At 50.0% G+C, this 21,347-nt stretch overlaps 1 protein-coding gene across 2 annotated transcripts in view; it reads left to right on the forward strand.

Moving 5' to 3' along the window:
- The window catches only part of L3MBTL1 (L3MBTL histone methyl-lysine binding protein 1), an 82,694-nt gene extending 61,781 nt beyond the window's left edge, over positions 1-20,913 (forward strand). For both annotated transcript variants that reach the window (XM_089769641.1, XM_075901377.2), the window contains exons 18-22: positions 776-973; positions 9,446-9,492; positions 13,047-13,204; positions 14,160-14,222; positions 15,938-20,913. In XM_089769641.1, the coding sequence (XP_089625767.1) occupies positions 776-973; positions 9,446-9,492; positions 13,047-13,204; positions 14,160-14,222; positions 15,938-16,072 (601 nt within the window). In that variant the 3' untranslated portion in view covers positions 16,073-20,913. The remainder of the gene's footprint in view (positions 1-775; positions 974-9,445; positions 9,493-13,046; positions 13,205-14,159; positions 14,223-15,937) is intronic.
- The last annotated feature ends 434 nt before the right edge of the window (positions 20,914-21,347 follow it).

Genomic DNA, 21,347 nt, shown 5'->3' on the forward strand with positions numbered 1-21,347 from the left:
ACACAGCAGAGAATCCCGGTGGAGCCAGGAATTCCCCCAGTAGCAGCCACGTGGGCCCCAACCTTTCCAGGCTGCTTTAGGTACCACAGTGTCTGCAGTGTGGCTGATGGGGCCGGGCATTAATGGGTGGGGTGCTCCGCCCTCCCCTGGAGAAGCTGAAATCCGTGTGCTATAAAGCACCGTAGGCTGAATGAGATGTAGCCATAAACTTCCTCGTGCCCTTTCAAATGCCTTTCTGGCCCACTCGTAAGAGACTCCGTTGAATTGGGGAAGGTGGAGCCCAGCCCCTGCACTGGAGCAATGGGAGATATATGTTATAAAGCTCCTAGTCATGAGAATCTCAGATCATCTGGCTCCTGAGGATTTCACTAGTCCCAGCCATTGACCGATTCCCTGAGACCTTGCCCCCCTCCTCTGACTCTACTGGCTTTTGGGCCTAAGGAGTCACCTGGGGAGGAGAGGAGTAGAGGCGGTCTGACCCCCGGTACCTGTGATGTATGGCAGGGTATTCCCATGGGAAGTGTGGTGATTTGATGGAACCATGGCCGGGATTTCAGCCAGAGCCCATGTGACTGGAGTCTGGTGGGATTTGTGCAGGGAAGTTTGTCCTCCTTGGTCAAGCACTCTGTGAGCGGGCGGGCTGAGGCTGTTTGGTGGGTGGAGATAGGGTAACAAGCAGCCTGGGTAGCAGCAGGCTCCTGCCTTGTGCACTTCCCATCCCTGTCCAGGGCTTGCACCATTTAAAGTGCTTCTCCCCCTTTCCCTCTGTTCTCAGGAAGTGCCCAACCCCAGGCTGTGACGGTTCCGGACACGTGACGGGGAGATTCACGGCCCACTACTGCCTCTCAGGGTGCCCCTTGGCAGAGAAGAACCAGGGGAGGCTGAAGGCCGATCTCTCAGACACCGAGGCCTCGGCTCGCAAGAGGAACCTGATCGGCTTCTCTCAGCGAAAGAAATCCCGACACCACGGGAGGTAGGGAGAGTGGGTAAACAAAGCCTGGCCTGAGGAGCATCTGTGTGATGTCCTGGCTTAGCCGGACTTTGTCCTGCTCTGTGGCTGGCCAACAGAGAATGGCCACCTGCTGTTGCTTCTATAAGTGGCAGCACGGCCTACTGGACAGGGCGTTGGGCTGAGAGGTGGGTTCTGTCTCGGGCTCTGCTGGTGACCTTGTGCCCCTCTCTGTGCTTCAGTTTCTCTTCCCGTTCTTTGTCTCCTCTGCTTTGCCTGGCAGCTCTTTGGGGCAGACTCTCTCGCACAGACCCTGTGGGGTTCTCACCTCAGAGAGTTGTTGTGATACTGCCCCTGGCTCACTGTCAGCCGACGGTCAGGGCTCCCTATATCTGTCCCTTTATGACCGGCTGAAGTTCTTTTAAATTGTGCCTGGTTCTGTTACAGCAACTGAAGGAGTCAGGTTAAAGCTTAAACAGTTACAGGTTTATTGAGGAAGCTTATAAATCATATGGTTGCAATGGCTATTGCTCTATTTCTTAACTACTAGCAAAATATAGATCTTAAAAATGGTTACAAAGAAGATAAAGCTAGAAAAATAGAAATAATGGTACCAAGTAACAGCTTACTTTTTCTATGTGTACACTTAAGACAGAGGACCACATCCAGGTACAATTTTTACCCCCTTCTGTGCCTCTCGACTCCAGCATGTCAGGCCAGGGCCGGTCCCTCAATTCCTAGGAAAGACGAAAATACGAGGTGGGCGTCTCCATAGAACCTCGGGAGGTCAAACACCTAACCCGACCAGCAGGTAGAGGGTAGAATGACACTCAAAGTGAGTGTGTGCTGGACCCATCTTTTATACTCATGGGGTCACGTATTTCTCTTTCTTGTCTGTCATGCCAAATGGGGCTGGTCTGTCTTCTGTGAGACCAGTTCTTACAAGGGAGTTGTGAACTTAATTTACACTTGTAAGAGAGATAACTAAATTGGAATTACTGGGGATTCTTTTCTCAGTGGGAAATTCCTCTCCCAGGGACTGTGTGAGTGTTCGAAACAACATAGGTGCCAGCCGGGCACTCTCGCATATCCTGATCTTGCATTAAAGCAGATCAAAGCTTAATGGCTATGCTGATTGCCTTAATCGCTCTCTCTCCACATATCTGTTTTTTCAGCTTCTCAGGATCAGATGAGCCAGCATAGACTATGCTGATTTTATTGCTCCTTCTCTGCCCTGTATGCTTCAGAGAGGCAAATAAGATGGATGATATGGGGGGTTAGTCTGTCTGGCTACACTCACGGAGGAGGGTAGAGAGCTGTGCTTTGGAGTTAGGCTATATCTGTGTTTGCATGTCTTCCTGGATACTAATCCATGTACCGCTAGCACATGTACCTGTGCTGAGTGTCCATCTGTGCTGTGCACAGGCATACACCTGCAGCCACATGTTTCTTTTTCTGGATGTGATGCTAGCACTACCATTGCGGGGCGGGGGCTGTCTCACGGAAGACATTCTGGGAATGTCCTTGCTGCGTTTTGCTGGTTCTGTGTGGTACCTTCACACAGCTGGCATCAGCAGCTCCTACTTATCTCTCCCTTCTGCCTAACTGCATTGAAGAAATCAAATGAGTCCATGAAGATACTGTTCAGATCATGCCACTGCTCGTGGGGCAAAAGTTCATGTGTTCCAGTACCAGCTACTGGATAGATCGGATCCAGAAAAATTTGAGATGCCAAAGATAAGATGACCAAATGGGAGAAGATAAAATCTACTGGGTCACATAGAACAAATGTGTTGACTGACTGGCAGTATAGCAATGGTGTGCCCTTGAGTGGACCACTGTTTCTGGTCCCAGCGAGCCAGCACAGTGTGATGGGACCTCATCGTCTTGGAAATCTGGATGACAACCCAGTGGCTGCAGAACTTTTCAGTGAAGAAGCAGAACTTCATGGAGTTATGCAAGCAGCTCACATCCACCTTCCACTGCCAGATCTCCCATTTTCTGAAAGCCATACCACTACAGAAGCAGGTGGCTGTTGCCCTTTGGAAGCTGATGATACCGGACAACTACCATTCAGTTCCAAAACAACTTGGAAAGTCAGTATCAGCAGGGTGATTTTACAGGTTTGCCTGTAATCTACACAGACCCTGAAATTATAGTGGGATTTCTGAAATGTGCAGGGCCCATTAATGGAACACACGCCAATCCTTTGATCACCAAAAAGGGTGAATGGATATGTAAACTATGAAGGTTATTGTTCACTCATTCTCCAAGACTTAGTGGAAAACCAACACGGGACATACAGGAAAGGTTCACGACACCACTGTGCTCTGGAGATCAGGATGGGGAAAAGAAGGAACTTTATTCCCCTGTGTGACGGCGCGTTGGGGGTCCCCCATCTCCTGCACCCCGAAATGGCACAAACAGACTGCACCAGCCGGTGGAATAGAGGAAGTTTTTTGCCTCTCCAGGTTACAGCACAGCACAGATGTAGTCTGGTCACAGAGCTGGGCTAGGATGCCTCAGGCCCCCTTGAGATGGGGGAGACTGGGCCCCTAAACTCCAGCCCCTTTCCCTAGGTTGTCTCCTCCATGCTCTCAGACAGCAACTAAACTCACTCTCTTCCAGCCCTGCCCCCCAGCCAGGGCAGCCTCCACGTTCCTTTGTTCCTCTCCATGGGGGGTATCTGGTTCAACCGGTTTGGCATCACCTTTGCATAGAGAGGTTTTCCCTGCTGGGTCTTGCTCCAGGCAGCAGAGGTCACCACAGCCCAGCAAGTACCCCCACTACGTCACACCCTGATACAATGTGATTCTTTTCAGTGGTTCTTTCCCTCTTCCACCAGCCTGTTTTTATTATGGCTCAGGAAGCAGTGCTCTAATGCCGCCAACTGTAGCTTGCAGACTGATGATAGAGTGCACTCTCGGGCACCTGAGAGCTCATTGGTGATATCCGCAGACCTGTTTGGATGCCAGAGATGCCAACCCAGTTTGCATTATCGTCGTGTGCTGTGCCTAGCATAACAAGTGAGGCCAAAGGGGAATACTTCCAGAACATCTGGGTGCAAAACCTGTAGAGGCAGCTGGCGCCCATCCACATGCACCCTCCTAATTCCTGGTGGGCAAGAGAAATTTGTGATGCTGTTTGCTCATACACTGTAGATGAGTATGGGCCCAGAAGGTGACTTGGGACTATGCTGAGGGGCACTACAGTATCACGATGCTATGGTGCTGCTGGAAAAGCTCAGTAAAGCATTGCCACATACTGGTATTGTGACATACCTCACTGGATTGCAGTGACACTAGTGTCCTAACTGAAAGCAGGAAATTGGGTGAGGACGCTCAAGGTTAACACCTCTGGTCGTGGTTTTGTGCTGCAGAGAGTGTACATGACCAGCCTTTACTGCCATCCTTGAGTAATGTTTTGTTCTATGTTCAGAGTCATTTATGGGGAGTAATTAAGCATTGTTATAGTCATTTGAAAACAGTTCTGCACAGGGGTTTTGGGAGGGGCTGCACATATTCCTTCTTCACAGTGTTTTCTCGCACCTTTGCCCACAGCACTTATCCAGTGCTATGCATGAGTACCCATATGGCTGTAAGAGGTGACAGTTTGGTGGGGGTGGAGATGGAGTGGGGTTAAAAGCACTGTTCAGTGTCATGTATCTTCACTGTTAATTGTCTATTAAATCATTAACTACAACACCTTTAGGGGTTTCATTCTGGTGCTTTGGACAGCAACAGTTATTCATTGCTCTGAACTATGGTGTGGGTGGGTGGGTTGGTTTATTTTACGTTAGGAAAAGTGTGGCTGTGGGTACAGAGAGAGGGAGAGGCAGGAAGAGCATTCAGTGTATTTCTTTGGCACCACATATTTGAAGAACTGCAACCCATCCCTAATATGTGGGACCTGTGTTTGATCATACTGGGAAAGTAAGGTGCATCCGTGAGTGATGTGAACAGTAGCTCTTGCTTACAAACGCTCCTAGAGCACGGGGCTAATCCGGTTTTGGGACAGGAACACATTAATAGGCAAAACCACTGGAAAGTGGGCAAATGTCAGTGTCTGTGGACTTGTCTCCTCCCACTCCTCTGACAAGGAGGGAAAAGCTGCAGAAAGTCATGAGGGGAGACAAACAGGGACATGTTCTGTGTGGGGTTGGGGAACTGGACAGAGGCTGGGCTACAGGAACTGGATCAGGCTCCTGCATGCTCAGGGATTACCCTGCGAGGCAGTTTGGGTGGCAGTGGAGGAGTCTGTGCCATGTGTCTAGCACCCTCCTTTCCAGCAGGAGTGGGTGGGATTCACCACCTCAGCAGCAGCCTGGGTGGCAGATGGAGGAGGAAGAGTGCAGGCTCCAGAAGCTTTCCCCCACCAGTACCAGCAGCTGCATGGTCCTGTTGTGGTCTTGTTCTCCCCGGGCATTGCTCCTGCTCCAGGAACTGCTTTCAGTGCCACCTCCCCCTTTGCCTGAGACCCTGCTCCTCCCTTGCCCTAAGAACTCCAGCTGCTCCTGGTACCTTCTGTCAGTGCCCAAGAGCAGGTCCTCCAGGGTCCTTCTCTCCCAGTCTCTGTTCAGTTGCTCCTGTCTTCCCAGCAGGACAGGTTCCCTGTGGAATCTCCTGGCATGCTGAGGACAAGGCCAGCCTCCCATTTCATTTCTCCTTTGAAGGAACCTCCAGAATCCCCCATATACTATCACTTGTCAGGATCCCAGGAATGCTCCTGTCACGGCCACCCCCTATCCAACAGCGTTTGCAGCCCAGCAGGAAGGAGCTGAGGGTGTAAATGGTAAGATACCTGCAGTGCTATTCTGACCTCTTCTGGAGAACTCTGCAGCATTCAAAACACTGGACTGGCAAGAGAGAAGTGACTTTCTAGTCCTGTGGAGGGCACTGGCCACCTGTGACCGGGAGACGCTTCCATTAAAGCTGAATGGATACGTATTGCTGAGCAGATGGATCTGGTGAGCTACAAAGGTGGACCAGGCATGTTTACTCCACCACTAAATCTGAAGAATCACCTTGAATTTGTTACACCAGAACTTTTCTAAATTATGCTTAACAGGACTGGAAAGTGATTTAAGAGGCAATTTACTGACTGAATTTTCAGTGAGCAGATTGAGTTCCCGTGCAAGAGGAGCACAGAACCACAGACAACATCTTTATGCCTTGCCAGCAAGCCTGGCTCTAATGTCCAGCAAATACCACTGAAATACCAGTCAAATAGTCCCCAGTGCATTTTCTTCCCTAAACTATTGGTCACTTCTCCACTGCGATGGGGCACAATGCTGTTTGTGGAATCACCAGAGCAGATGCTTCGCCCACCCATGCTTCTTTGTTTCACTCTTCACAAGAAGTTTGATGGTGACGGGATGCCTAATCTAGTGAATGCTGGTGGAAATGGGGTAGGGTTAGAAGTTGAAATAAAAAAAGAACAAGTTAAAAATTACTTAGAAAAGTTAGAAGTCTTCAAATCCTAATGAAATGCATCCTAGAATACTCAAGGAGCTGATAGAGGAGGTATCTGAGCCTTTAGCTATCATCTTTGATAAATCATGGAGGTCGGGAGAGAGTCAAGAAGACTGGAAAAGGGCAAATCTAGTGCCCATCTGTAAAAAGGGAAATAAGAACAACCCAGGACACTACAGACCAGTCAGGTTAACTTCTGTTCCAGGGAACATAATGGAGCAGGTAATTAAGGAATTCATCTGCAAATATCTGGAAGAAAATCAAGTGATAGGGAACAGCCAGCATGGATTTGTAAAGAACAAATCACATCAAACCAGTCTGATAGCTTTCTTTGATGGGCTGTCATGCCCTGTGGATAAGGGACAAGCGGTGGACGCAGTATACCTAGATTTTAGCAAGGCATTTGATATGGTCTTGCATGACCTTCTTATCAATAAACTAGGGAAATGCAACCTAGATGGGGCTACTACAAGGTGGATCCATAACTGTTTGGATAACTGTTCTCAGAGAGTAGTTATTAATGGTTCACAGTCATGCTGGAAGGGCAGAACAAGTGGGGTTCCTCAGGGGTCTGTTTTGGGACCGTTCTGTTCAATATCTTTATCAACAATTTAGATGATGGCATAGAAAGTATACTTATTAAGTTTTCAGATGGTATCAAGCTGGGAGGGGTTGCAAGTGCTTTGGAGGATAGAGTCATAATTTAAAACGATCTGGACAAACTGGAGAAATGGTCTGAGGTAAATAGAATGAAGTTTAATAAGGACAAATGCAAAGGAAAGAACTTAGGAAGGAACAATCCTTTTCACACATGCAGAATGGGAAGCAACTGTCTAGGAAGGAATATGGCAGAAAGGGATCAAGGGGTCATAGTGGACCACAAACTAAATATGAGTCAGTGTGATGCTGTTGCAAAAAAAGAAAACATGATTCTGGGATGCATTAACAGGAGTGTTGTGAGCAAGACACGATAAGTCATTCAGATCTACTCTGCGCCGGTGAGGCCTCAGTTGGAGTATTGCATCCAGTTCTGGGCACCGCATTTCAAGAAAGATGTGGAGAAATTGGAGAAGATCCAGAGAAGAACAACAAAAATGATTTAAGGTCTAGAAAACATGAGCTATGAGGCAAGACTGAAGGAATTGGGCTAGTTTAGTTTGGAAAAGAGATGACTGAATGGGGACATGTTAGCAGTTTACAAGTATCTAAAAGAGTGTCACAGGGAGGAGGTGGGAAAATTGTTCTCCCTGGCCTCTGAGGACAGGACAAGAAGCAATGGGCTTCAACTGCAGCAAGGGAGGTTTTGGTTGGACGTTAGGAAAAACTTCCTAACTGTCAGAGTGACTAAACACTGGAATAAATTGCCCAGGGAGGTTGTAGAATCTCCATCACTGGAGATAGCGAAGAGCAGGTTAGACAAACAGCTATCAGGGATGCTCTAGATGGTGCTTGGTCCTGCCATGAGGACCGGGGACTGGACTTGACCTCTCGAGGTCCCTTCTAGTATTCTATGATTCTTCCCCGTCCCCTTCAAAGAGACTCTGCATGGGGAGAGACCAGCAGCAGGGACTGAGAATGGTAATAAACGTTTGCAATGAACACTGGGAGAAATGGACCGCTTTGACTTTCCTTGGATAGCTACATGATTCCTTTTCCTTTCCCAGGCCTACATGGGCCACCGTTCAACCCATCCACCACCACTGCCTTCTGCACCGCTCCTGTTTGCAAGGGGAAGGAAAGGGGGTGGCTTGAGGTCTTTGAGCAACCATTACATATCATAAAGCTGCTCTGCTCCCTCCCTTCCTTTCCCATCTGTTCATGCAGCCCAGGGACTATCACTGTTCAGAGTGCTGGCTGAGACATGCACAGACATGGGCTCAGTAACTGCTTGTTAACAATCTCTTATAGCCCCCACTATATGCTTTACACTGGTTCATGGCATTTCAGTACAATAATTGATTTGCAGCTGGACCGTGTTGGGGTGCAGCAGCAGGAAATGAGGGGGGCTGGCTTCCGACGTGTTTCTGGAGCAAGAGGGGATATTTCCAGGGAGCACGGGGATTTATTGTAACTCACTAGCCTCAGATTCCAGTTCTCTCCCTGCTCAGGAAGCGAGAGAGACAGTCACATGCTCCTGTTCCAGGTCTCTTGGTGCTTCCTCTGGGACTGCCCTTGTGGTCCCTTCCCCTCATCAGCTTCCCATTGTATGATGAGACAAGCAGGGCTGAGGAGGGTTCCCTGCTCATGGCCCTGGAGAGCACCTGGTCCAGCTCATCATAGCAGAGGCATGTGCAAGGCCCCTCCCCGAGGGATTGCTGGAGTCCTTCACCCTTCACAGCAGGCTCTTGAGGGGCTTCTTGTGCTCTGGCCCTGGGACAGTGCAGGGAATGCAGCCTCTGTGACATCTCCCGGTATGTTCCCGCTGACCCAGGGAAAGTCACGGGGCTGTGTACTCTGCCCACACACTGACCAGCACCCACCTGTGCTCTGCAGACCATACAGCAGTTCTTGGAGCATAGTCTAGGCTGGCTGGCACTAATTAATGTGGTTTTGGGAGAACGGATCTTAAGAGCTCAGCACAGGCTCCTGGCAACCCTGAGATTAGGGTAAGGATGAGACAGTGAAGGTATGGTGGGAATGGGAGTGGTGGGCCTGATATGTACCCCTTGGCCCTGTCCACACTGGGCTGTAGAACAGGCGTGGGGCCATGCCACAGCACTGTCCTCTATGTACCCAGACTCCCCATACTCAGTACTATTCCTGTCCTTCGGGAATCTGCTTCAGGACTTCAGATATGGACTCTGTGGAAGGGGTTACGGCACAGTCAGGCACATATAACAGTTGAATTGCAAGGGCAGGCGTAGCCTTAAGTCTTTGGTTCAGTCCTTGCTAGGGGATTTTTACCTCTGTCAGTCCCTTTACAGTGCAGCCCTTGCTGTGCCGAAAGGAGGGGCGGGTAATGGACACAGTAAAACCGAAAGGGGAAAGTGGACAGCTTGCAACATATCCTCTCTTGTCTCTTTAGGGGGCGGCCTCCAAAGTATCGGAAGATCCAGCAGGAAGACTTCCAAAGTAAGCACCTTTCCCCATGCCATGGACTTGTCATGCAGGGAAGAGGGTCAGCGTAGCTCAAGGTCTGGGGAAGGGGATAGAAAGATTTTGTCCCCACTATCATCAGGTCAGAGCTGGTCCTGGTGAGCAGCAAGCCCCCATGCTGAAACCTCTGTGGTGGCCTCTGTGTGAGGAGTGGGTGAGTCTCGGTCTGTTTCCTGGCTGGCTGGTTCCAGTTGGCTGTCCCAGCTGAGAGGCCACAGAATGAGCCATCCTCATGCTGTGCCTGTGTGGCAGGGCTGAGCAAGGCAGAGGGGTGGGGAGACATGGCCAGTGGTGCTGCTCCTGCTATCCCTGTTCTGTGGATGCAGAAAGCCTGGCTCTTCAGGGCTTGCCTGGCGGAATGTTCACTCCAAGCAGGAGAGACTGGGAGACACCCTGTGCTAAGCCCATCAGGGTGGCTGGTTGGCCTTGGCTAAACTGCCCTTGTGATTGACAACAGAGACTAAACTGAAGATAAAGCTGTGGGGCCACGTCCTCAGGTGGTAGAAATGGACATAGTGGCCCACGACGTCAGTGGAGCCGCCCTGATTTCCATCAATGGAGGATCTGGCTCCTGTAATTTGACTTGATTTGGTGTAGAGGCTCACAGTGGTGTTCCTGAAGGCCCTGACTCAGCAGCCCTCATAAGCACGTGCTTTGGAGATGCGCAGGCCTTCGGGACAGAGAAGACCCCTGTGACCTCTTATCCGACCCAGAAACGAAGGGTACAGTGTCTGTCCCGTGCATTGCGAGAGCTGACACCGGCGGGATGTGAGCACACGTTTGAAGTGATGTGTGTGCTCAAGGGCTTTGCAGTGTCCAGGCCTCAGGCTGAGCCTAGCTTTACTGAAACACGAGATGTACGCAAATGGGGCTGTGAACTCCCCTCCAAAGATGCACGACTGCCTGCCTGCCCCAGTGACTCTTGCAGCCCTGAAGTACAAGCCTACGTCGTTACTCTCACTCTTTGACTTGTCCACTTAGTTGTTTAATGCTTGGGTCTGGCTATACACACCTGTCCCCAGCCTGTTTTTCATCTCCCACACAACGCCCAGCTTGAATGGGGAGATCCACATTGTTACTGCTAAGACAGCAGTGTTCCTGGGGGCGGCCATCACCTGTCCAGGACTTTTATAACACTACCCTGACTAAATCTCACCTGCTCCTGCAGCACCTTTGGTCGGGGTGGGGGGAGGGAGCTGACTGTGTCTAGCCACCCCCAAGAACACTGCTTGGGCAGCCCTGGGGCCACGGCAGCTGCGGAAATCATGGTGATTGCATAAAGTCTCAAATCTGAGACTTCCATGACAGACTCGCAGCCTTAAACGGTGCCATTGGGCTTCCTACTGAGCCTCCCTCCCCAGAAGTGGAGGCCACTGGAGAAAAGGCAGAGTCTTATTAATGGTTATGGGTCTAAGTGAATCAAGTATCAATACCCTTGCTGGGTGCTGCCCTAGGAGACTTTCCTGTGAGCAGTGTGTGCTCTCTGGGGAAGCCGTGCGAGCTAAGACTTGGTGCCAGGCTCCCCTGCAGGGGAGAGGAGCTGCCTCTCCCAGTCCACTCGGCTCCTGAGCACAGAACACCCATGGAGTTGCCACCAGCAGCCCTGCTCCTCTTTCTGCTCTGCTCTCAAAGCCCTGAGACTAGGGGGAGCCCCTGCAGAGCAGAGCTCCACGACATGCAGTCTCTGTCCCAGGTCTCACCAAAAACAGATTCCCCTCTGCTGCTGCATGGTGGTTGTAACCCACAGTGCCCCACGCTGCAGCAGGCATGAATGCTCACGGGCATCTTGGACTTATCCCCAGTTCAGCCCTTCTCGTGCTCTGTCTGCCCTGCAATCCCCCCTCTCACCACCAGAGGGTTTGCTGCTACTGCAGCATATGGCAGTACATGGACTGGAATGGTTTTAGTCTTTCATGCAGCATCCTGAAAGCTAATTCCATCCCGCCCCTTTGTTCTTTAGCATCATCAATGGTGTGAGCTGCTGAATGGCCGCTAGGCGGCAATAGCAGCTTTTATAGCAAGAGCTGATCTGACAATGGCTGGAGCCTGCCTTGAAAATTCTGAATGAGGGAAACAAATGAGGTCACTTACAAGGAGCTCAGGAAAGTCCTAACTAGCTTAGTGATAGAAATGTAGCCGTGTTAGTCTGGTGTAGCTGAAACAAAATACAGGACTATGTAGCACTTTAAAGTCTAACAAGATGGTTTATTAGATGATGAGCTTTCGTGGGCCAGACCCACTTCCTCAGATCAAATAGTGGAAGAAAATAGTCACAACCATATATACCAAAGCATACAATTTAAAAAAATGAACACACATGAAAAGGACAAATCACATTTCAGAACAGAAGGGGGATGCGGGGGGTGGGGGGGAAGGAAGGTAAATGTCTGTGAGTTAATGATATTAGAGGTGAGGAACTAACTAGCTTAGTGAGAGAAGAGACCAATCTTGGTAAAAAAAATGAAGGGACAGAGTTCAGCCTGAAATTGAGTGTTGGTTTGAAATGAAAGTTGGTGAGTGGAACATTGAACAGGAGTGTTTTCATAAGTAACAAACAAAAGTGATAGCCCCATAGCACCGGAATGTACAAGGTAACAGCAAGGGGCTAGGGCATGAGAAACAGCAAGTGACACCAATTATAAAGAGAAAGTGAAACTGACCAGTCTAGCATCACAGCCAATATCTATGGAGCTCTGCAAATCTATGGATATCTGCTTTATATCTACAGGTATCTGCAGCCACAGATGGGCTTGCAGATAGCCACGGTTCATTTTTGCAAATACAGTTGCAGATGTATTCACACAGAACTCTACAGATCTATTTTAAATTAAATGCAAAAGGTAAACACACAGCAGAAATGGTGATCAGATCTTTAAATTATTTTCAGTTTATCTAAGTAAGGAGGTGTGCATGTCTATATACTGTCCTGTGTATGTTCTTATCAATTTTATGCTCTGACTGTAATAGAGGGATATGATCAAGTTAAATAAGTTTACATTAACTATTGCTAAACAGACATTTTTCCCTCTGAAACAGCGTAACCTCAATCATGTCATGATAAAGAGATTTGCAGTGTTACCGTAGCCATACTGGTCTCAGGGTTCTAGAGAGCTAATATCTTTTATTGGACCAACTTTTATTGGTGAAAGAAACAAGCTTCTGAGCCACACCGGGCTCTTCCTCAGGTCTATGGAACCTTTCCTAGAACTGAAGAAGAGCTCTGTGTAAGCTCAAAAGTTCCAATAAAAGATATTCCATCCCTCCACTGTGTCTCTATTATAAAAAGACACCATCATGATAGAAATCGTGACTGTGTTATTTTTCTGGGACACAGTTCCACTGTATCAGAGAAGAATGTCGTCTACTTAGCAATAGTTAGCACAGCACAACTCTTCTTATCTGATACCTGAAACCCCTGCAGTGTCATCCCCCATGTCTTCTCAGACCCATCAAGCCATTCAGGACCTGCAGGATATGACTCGATTTCTTTGGCCTTCCACTTTGTGTAACATTTTGAATTTCTTTGCCAGCTATTTCCTCGGACAACATGCACCAGTCCCTCTTCATGTCGGCCTTATCTGCTCACCCTGACCGCTCCCTGTCCCTCTGCTGGGAGCAACACTGCAAACTCCTGCCAGGGGTGGCTGGCATCACAGCTGCTACTGTGGCCAAGTGGACCATTGATGAGGTGAGGGAGTTTCAGAGAGGGCTGGTAAAGCAGAGAAAAATGTAGAAATAGAGGGTCAAATTCCCAAAGTCACATGTGCAAACTCCCCTGTGCGCATGGCTCCCCGGCGAGGGTGTCCTTTCCCTCCAGCTGGGAATTAGTGCACGTTGCCAGTGGGAGCCAAACAGGTTCCACAGCCTCTCCAATTCCTCCCAGCTCTCCACTCTCAGTGCAGCACTCATTTCACAGACGCCGTCTCCGTGCTAGAGCCCCCCACTCATCCAGCCACTGGTCTAATTGGTATGGCAGGAGAACGTACCCCTCAAAGAGCCTGTCAGTGATTCCAATACGTTCTCACTTGATTAGCAATTGGACTGGAACCAGTCTCTTGAGTCTGTGCCAGGACATGGCCAGCAGCCAGCTGTTTACTTACTTATTTTATTACAAACCTTTCCAATAAATCCATTTGGGCTTTTTTTCATGTATTTTGGTAAGTAGCAAGTTAAAGACAAAACAACCCTAAAGCCAAGCGAGAGAGTCAAACCCAACCCTCGCTGACCCACGGTTCTAGCCAAGCTCCTTATTAACGCCTCCTGCTGCTGCTGCCAAACACTGCTGTGCCCGCTCCCTAGGCACTCTTGGGCGCTCCAGCCACGTGGCCTTGCCCTGCACTCTGCTCTCATGATCTAAGGTCTCCGCCCCACCTGCTCCAGTGCCCATCCTTTGCTGAGGTGTCACCTTATTGTGGACAGCAAGTAGCTGCACTAGGGGTGTTAGAATAAAAGGCTCTTTGCCTCCCGTTTGACGCCCGGCTTATAGAGAAAGGAGCAGCTCTTGGCCGGAGCAAGGCATGCAGATATCTGGAGACTCCCTGCTCTGGAGATGCCAAGAGGCGTACCTGAAAGGGGTGCTCAAGAGGTGAGATTTCAGGCAGGCTAATTCCCTGGTTCTGTTTCCCTTCATGTCTCTTCCAAAGGTCTTTAGCTTTGTTCAGACGCTGACGGGTTGTGAGGACCAAGCCAAACTCTTCAAGGATGAGGTAGGGAGACTGGGGCCCTGCGTGTGCGCGAGGGGAGCAAAGGAAGCCCATTTGCAGTCAGAAGGGGATGGGAGAATGGGCTGCCTACGTGGCCTCCTACCACCGGCCTCTGGAACTCTGCCCTTCTGCTGCCAAAGTAACAGGCCATGAGAGCATAGCCCCAGTGGCCAGTTAGCCACACCCATGTAGTTCCCTCAGACGTCTGTCTGTCTGTCTGTCTGTGTGTCAGGCACATGAGGCACCACGTGGATCCGCTCAGGTACAGTAAGTAGATAGATACGGTCACACCCCCTGGATGGGACAAGTGTGGTCCCTGAGACCAGGGACTGGGGGTGGGGGAGTTCCGAGGGCTCAGCGGGGGAGCAGCAGAGCCAGCAGTTTCCTGTATGCTGAGTGCTGGGCGGCCGCCCATGAGAGATTCACATGCCACCCAGATGATTAGCAGAGCGCACGTGGCCGGCAGCATGTGTTTGTGGTGCTGGTGCACATCCACATGTGCCGTGGTGCACATAACAACATTTATTCTGCAGGTGGAAAAATTAGAGGGAATGCTGGCAGCCAGTTCTGCATCCTCCTGCCAAAAGGTGGCTGGCTCAGTTCCTTTTGGATCTCGATTGCTGGGGATTACATGCCCCGCTGGAGTCCCAGGGTATGTCTACACTACCCCCCTAGTTTGAACTAGGGGGGTAATGTAGTCATACGGAGTTGCAAATGAAGCCCAGGATTTGAATTTCCTGGGCTTCATTTGCATGAAGCCGGCTGGCGCCATTTTTAAATGCCGGCTAGTTTGGACTGTGTGCCGCGCGGCTACACGTGGCACGAACTACCTAGTTTGGATTAGGCTTCCTATCCGAACTAGCTGTACGCCTCGTGGAACGAGGAAGCCTAATCCAAACTAGCTAGTTCGTGCCGCGTGTAGCCGCGCGGCACGCAGTCCGAATTAGCCGGCATTTAAAAATGGCGCTGGCCAGCTTCATGCAAATGAAGCCCGGGAAATTCAAATCCCGGGCTTCATTTGCAATTCCGTATGACTACATTACCCCCCTCTAGTTCGAACTAGCAGGGTAGTGTAGACATACCCCCAGATCCCAGGCTGTGTTTGCAGTTCTAGAGGTTGCAAAGCTTTTTGACCCCTACACAAAGCACATATAACCTGGACTTGTGGGCGGAGAGCTACTCAGTTACTTGCGCAGAGCTACCCGGACTGGCTGCCTCAAGGCACTTCGGTTGCTGGAAGCAACTCTGTCTGCCCAGTGAATGGCCTGCCTTTTCACTTGCCTTGATGCCATTTTCCATTGCCACTTGGCAGCATGCTCACGGGGTGAGGCTGGGGAGAAGATTTGCACTGAGCAGGAAGCAGATTTGCATGTCCCTAGTTCAGTGGTTCCCAAACTTTTTGGCATCACGCCCCCTTTTTGATTTTTGAGAAACGCTCATGCCCCCCCTCCCAAAAAAATAGCAGCAAAACTCGGTGTGTGTGGCTGGGTTGCCTCGTGCCCCCCCTGGAATTTCTTCACGCTCCCCCAGGGGGGCATGCTGCCCCAGTTTGGGAGCCCATGCCGTAGTTAGTCCATCCTAAGAGCTACCTTGCTGGCCATGCGTGCACGTCTGCTCCTTGTTTGGCCCAGGAGGACAGGTTGGGGATGGGCAGCGCTGAAGCCCAGATTTCCTGCAGCATGATGTGCATGTCAAACCCAGCCCCCTCTCTCCTGCAGATGATTGATGGGGAGGCATTCCTTCTGCTGACGCAAGCCGACATTGTCAAGATCATGAGTGTCAAACTGGGCCCGGCGCTCAAGATCTACAACGCCATCCTCATGTTCAAAAACGCCGATGACACCTTAAAGTGACCGTGCCCCTCAGCCTGGGAATGCCCTCGGCTCGGCAGCTGCCAAAGCTGTCTGTCTGACTCACGGGAGCAGAGACCGTCCTACTGCAGCAGCTGGAAAATCCTGCTCGCACCTTCTCTGAGTCGCCTTCTCTGTCCTTGAACCAAATTCGTCTCTCGTCTTTCTCTCTCCCTGTCCTGTTATACTTCTCTCCCGGCCTGGTGGGCGAGCTGCAGTTGGGGTACCACAGACCTGCACTCTGCCTCTGATGCGTTTAAAGTATTGTGGATGTGAGACAGGATAGCCCCCTGCCCTTCATATGCTTCTGACTGACCATGTTCCATAGGAGGGTGTGTGTGTGTGTCTGAGTGTGTGAGAGAGAGATTCTGAATGAAGGAGGTACTAGGGTGTGGAGGGCTGAGGGACGGTGCTACTCAAGAAACCAAGATTGAATTTTTGGTGTTCTCATAAGATTTAAACTGCCTCCATGCACCCCTTCTCTCTCATGCACCTGACCCCCACCCACTTCTATTTTCCTTTTCTTGGTGGTTGAAAAGGGTTTTCCCAGCATGTTTGCTGCGCTGGGGTTGGTGTTTAAAGGGACATTCTCAAGTAGCTTTTGATAACATTCCACTTGGTTTCTCTCCAGTTTTTGTAACGTTCCCTTTGAAGCTAGGCAGTAACTTGGCTTTGCCCCAGCCTTGTGTCACCTTCACCATGAGGCAACCTGAATTTTCTTCTATTTCCTTTTGTTTCTCATGGGGAACAAGCCCATCATGCTCTTTATGCTGCAGATCTCTTTGCTGCTGTGGGTCAGTGTTTTATTACTGTTTATTATTTGTGTTGCAGTAGCAGCCAGGAGCACAAGTCATAGACCAAGTCCCCACTGTACTAGGTGCAGTACAAACACAGAACACACCAGTCCCTGCCCCAAAGAGCTTACAGTCTAAGTATAAATGTACCAGCCGTGTCAGCACTTCTCTGGGAATAAGGATAGTCAGGTCAGTTGTGCTCCCTCGGCTGGGTGGGTGGTTGCTCTGCTGCACAGATATTCTTTGCAGAGTCGGAAGGACTCTCTTCCTTTTTGACTCTGGTGAGGTTTTATCTTCAGATCTCAGCAGCCCTTCCGCATCAAACTAAGCAATTCAAGGAAGGCCACGCTGTTGTCCGTAGTTACTTGACACCCATTCCCCTGGGACAAGACATGCAAACTGCTTTTCCAAAAGACAATCACTTGCCAGTTATTAACAAAACAGCCTCTTGGGATTGGCTGAGAAAAGGGTAGTGCAGGGTTTGTACTGGCATGCAGCTAACTGCCAACCATGTAAAAGCTTCCAGAAGGGCCAGTCAGAAGAGGTGTAGTCTGGGTAGAGGAACCACAGTCCCCAGTCCACGCTCTGTCAGGTTAGAAACATGAATCAACCGTTTCCTTTGTCCCCATCCCCACCCCCGGTCAACTGATGACCGCTCCTACCATATGCACCAGCAACATGTCTCATAGCAACATGGCATATGATGTCCACTTTCATGTACATATGGGTCAAATTCATGCTAGGCTTCCCATGGAAATGCAGCATTTTGACTCTTTTTATTATTGACTCTTTGGGGTCACATTTGATCTGCCATTCCAATGATTGCTGCTTGCTATTCATAAAAGATGTTACGCAATGTATGGGGGTTTTGTACACGTTTGGGCTTGTTTTGCAAGCTGTCTTTCTTTCCCTTTCATTGTCTTCTCTCCGTTCAAATCCTGACCTGTGTTCGTCTGCGGGGAGAAGCAAACTGGGGGGTGAGGAGTTGTGGGCTCTGGAACCAATCCTTCCATAGATGCATTCTGATCCTCAGCAAGTGGTGCCAGATTGGCCTCTGTGTCCAAAGAGGAGCTCTTCTCCTGGGCCGCTGTTGATTTGGATGGGAGGAAGAAGAAAAGCGGTCTTGGGATATAAATGTGGTTTCAGCTTTGGGACGCTCCATGTCAACATCCCTTGAAATATCTCCAAACTGATCCAAAACGAAAGTCAGTCTCCTGGTCAGCTCTTGATATCCCCACAAAAGGCTCAGTCCATGTATTTACAGGAACTATCCACAACAGAGGAAGAAAGGAAGAAATATTCTGTTCTTATCAGCTCCGTCTCCACCTACTAAGTGACTATGTTCCTCTTTCACTTACGGGCAGGCAAAGCAGCCGTGATAGCTGGATGCCACAGGCACACTCTGGGCTCCGCACTGGAGTGGAGAGTCGGACACCTGAGTCGTACTCTGCATTTGAAGTTATGACGACAGATCGAGTAACTGGTTCTTGGGGAGGCTGTTCCAATAAGTGGGCCTATTTTGAAAGGAACAGGGGCTGTAGCAGCCAGCCTAGGATTGTCTCCCTGGAATCTCAATGGCCAATGGGACACTGGATGAGCTGTTTTATGGCTACTTGACACCTTCCAACTTTCAGCTGGATTTCTGGCCTCCTGTGAAACTAACGTTTTGATTAGCCATCTGGGGGCTCCCCATCGGTGCCCATCCAACTGAGCCCACCCAGCCCTTACAGACAGCATCTAGAACCGTGGTGTCCAGCACGCTAGCTGCTAGCCACATGTGGCTATTTGGCTGATTGAATGTGGCTAGTTGGCTTGAACAATGTGGCTATGTGACCGGTTGAATGTGGCTATAGTGGCTACTGCTTCAGAACTGGTTGGACACCACAGGTCTAGGAGATTTTACCTGAACTGCATTCTCACGTCCCTGCAGTGTAACCTTGGACACAGACCAGACCGGACTGAAATGCCCACCTCTAGGGGAGTCTAGGTACAGCCCCGTCAAGGTCTTTCAGGGGATTATCTCAGGTTGGCGCTCCCCAGGAAGATGATCCTCACTGTAAATGTGAAGTGAGACAGAGTGTTGGTGTCTGTGTGCGTGTGTTTGTGGTAATGAGCCTTCTCGTCACACTCGCTTAGCTACTGCCCCAGCCCGGAGTCCATTCCCCTCTTGCGTGGACTGTTTCCTGACCTTTGAAGTATGAAGCTTCTGAATTGGTCTGGGTGAGAGAAATGCAGATTTTGTAGATGGCCAAGGGCTATGTACTGTTACAGCTTGTAATGTTCTTTTTTCTTTTTAAAAAACCCAAAGCTGTGTGAGAGTGTGAGTATGTGTGTGTGTGTATAAGTAGAGGGAGAGAGAGAAAATCAATGGATGCTACTTCCTCCACTTCTCAACTGTTTTTGTGACATGTTCTTTTCATTGAAGGGACATGACTCTTGTGATATTAGCAACTGGCCATATGGCAGCATTTGGGCGGAGGAGTAGAACAGTCTTTCCCTGACTGGAATTGGTTGACAATTATCTGCCTAATGATAGCTGGGCTGGGTTGTTTTGGTCAAAAATCATTGATTCATCGAAATTGAAACTTTTACTTCGAATGTATCAATTCTGGTTACAGCTTTGGTGGGAAGGTTCCTCAGATTCAGGATGGAATTTCTGGTCAAAATCAGAGACAAGTCCCAGTATCCCCAGAGCCCTCATAGCTATGATACAGAGAGCTGAGCCTGGGTCTCCCAAAGCCCACCTGTATTCTCACCATGCGACTATGGTGTAGTGGGGGTGGGGCTCTCTTTTTAAAAAGAAGTGTCTGATGGCTCTCGAGCTTGTCCTAGTGCAGAATGGGAAATTTTTCTGGAAATCTTTTAAAACGGGATGAGAAAAGCATTGCCTGCCCAGCTCTCTCCGTGACCTGCTGTTCTCCCTGACCCTCAGGGAAAGTCTAAGAAAGAGAAGCTTTTCCTCTGTTCTGACCTCAGAATTAACAAAATAGTCTCTGCAATTCATAAATGCCAAGATCTGCTCCCTGTTTTTTACTAGTTAGACGTCCCACCAGCTCAGGGAGCACTGAGATCCATGCACAGGAAAAGCTAACGCCCCTGGTGAGGGTTTTAATCCTTAACCTCCTAGCAGGCCGGATTTCTCACTAGTGGCACGCTCTGCAGTGTTTCATCTGGTTGAGCTTGGCCCAGGAGTCTTCTCGGCACTCGTTTTGGGGGAAGCCAGAGCAATGTCTCAAACAGACGACTTAGTTTCAAACCTTGCCCCTGGCTATGCCTGCCCTTTGGGGGGGCAGTAGAGGGACTGGGAGCTGGTGGTGCAGCACAGAATTATCAGTGGGGCCAGGCAGGACAATCAGCCAGTCCTTTGCCCCTATGATGGCAGCAAATTCCTGTCTCACAGTCCACCCCCTCCCGCCCCGTGATGGTTGCCATTGGGTGCTGACGATGGCGAGGCTGACTGTGATTGTGACATCCTGCTGCTGTGGGAAGACAGCACAATGTGAGCTCAGCCAGGCAATGGGGCTGCCCTCCATGTTCGTTCTCATTCCAGCAGCCAGGCCCATGGAGTGCGAGAAGAGGCAGGCCCCCGACTTCCAGGGTTTGTCTGACTTTCCCCAGACACAAACCGTCCCTGGGAGCAACTCGTGCTTCTGAAGTGCCTGGGGGAAGAGCGGTCTGGTCTGGTCCAGAAAGCCCAGTGTCCTGACAAACATTCCAAGCCAGCGGGGCTGATTGTAGGATTTTTGGGACATGCAATCTTTCCCCCTATTTCCTCCCCATCCCATTTCCTCCATTTATTCTCTTCCCACCCATGTGCAGGTGATGGAGAAGGGACCAGCAGACCCCTTTTCCAGCATCCTATGGCAGAAGGACTGGTGCCCAGTTCTTTAATGACAGCCTGCCAACTCAACAGCCCATCACTCTTCCCTCTGGCCAGCCTGGACTTAGCAGGGAGCCTATCACTCACAGTCTAAGGGTGTGTCTAGACTGCAGGCTTCTTTCGAAAGAGCCTCTTTCGAAAGCATCTTTCGAAAGAGGCTCTTTCGAAAGAGCGCGTCTAGACTGCAGGCGGATCTTTCGATAGCGGAAATCCGCTTTTTTGAAAGAGAGCACCCAGCGAGTCTGGATGCTCTCTTTCGAAGACAGCCTCTTTACATTGAAGAACGCCTTCCTTCGAAAGAAGAACTTTCGAAGGAAGGCGTTCTTCCTCGTGAAACGAGGTTTACCGCCATCGAAAGAAAAGCCGCGTTCTTTCGAAATAATTTCGAAAGAACGCGGCTTGAGTCTGGATGCAGGGGAAGTTCTTTCGAAAAAAGGCTACTTTTTTCGAAAGAACCCCTGAGTGTGGACACAGCCTAAGTCAGGGCTGGTTGGATTTATCCCCTTCCCTCCCCCCCACCCCCACTGGTAATGGGGAAAGCCAGACACTTTGTGGGGAAGGGGAAGACTAGTTAGGAACTCATGGTGGGGGGGGGGGGAGGGAG

This window comes from Pelodiscus sinensis, chromosome 17 (genome assembly GCF_052426305.1).
Source record: "Pelodiscus sinensis isolate ZL-2025 chromosome 17, ASM5242630v1, whole genome shotgun sequence".
NCBI classification, from domain to species: Eukaryota; Metazoa; Chordata; order Testudines; family Trionychidae; genus Pelodiscus; species Pelodiscus sinensis.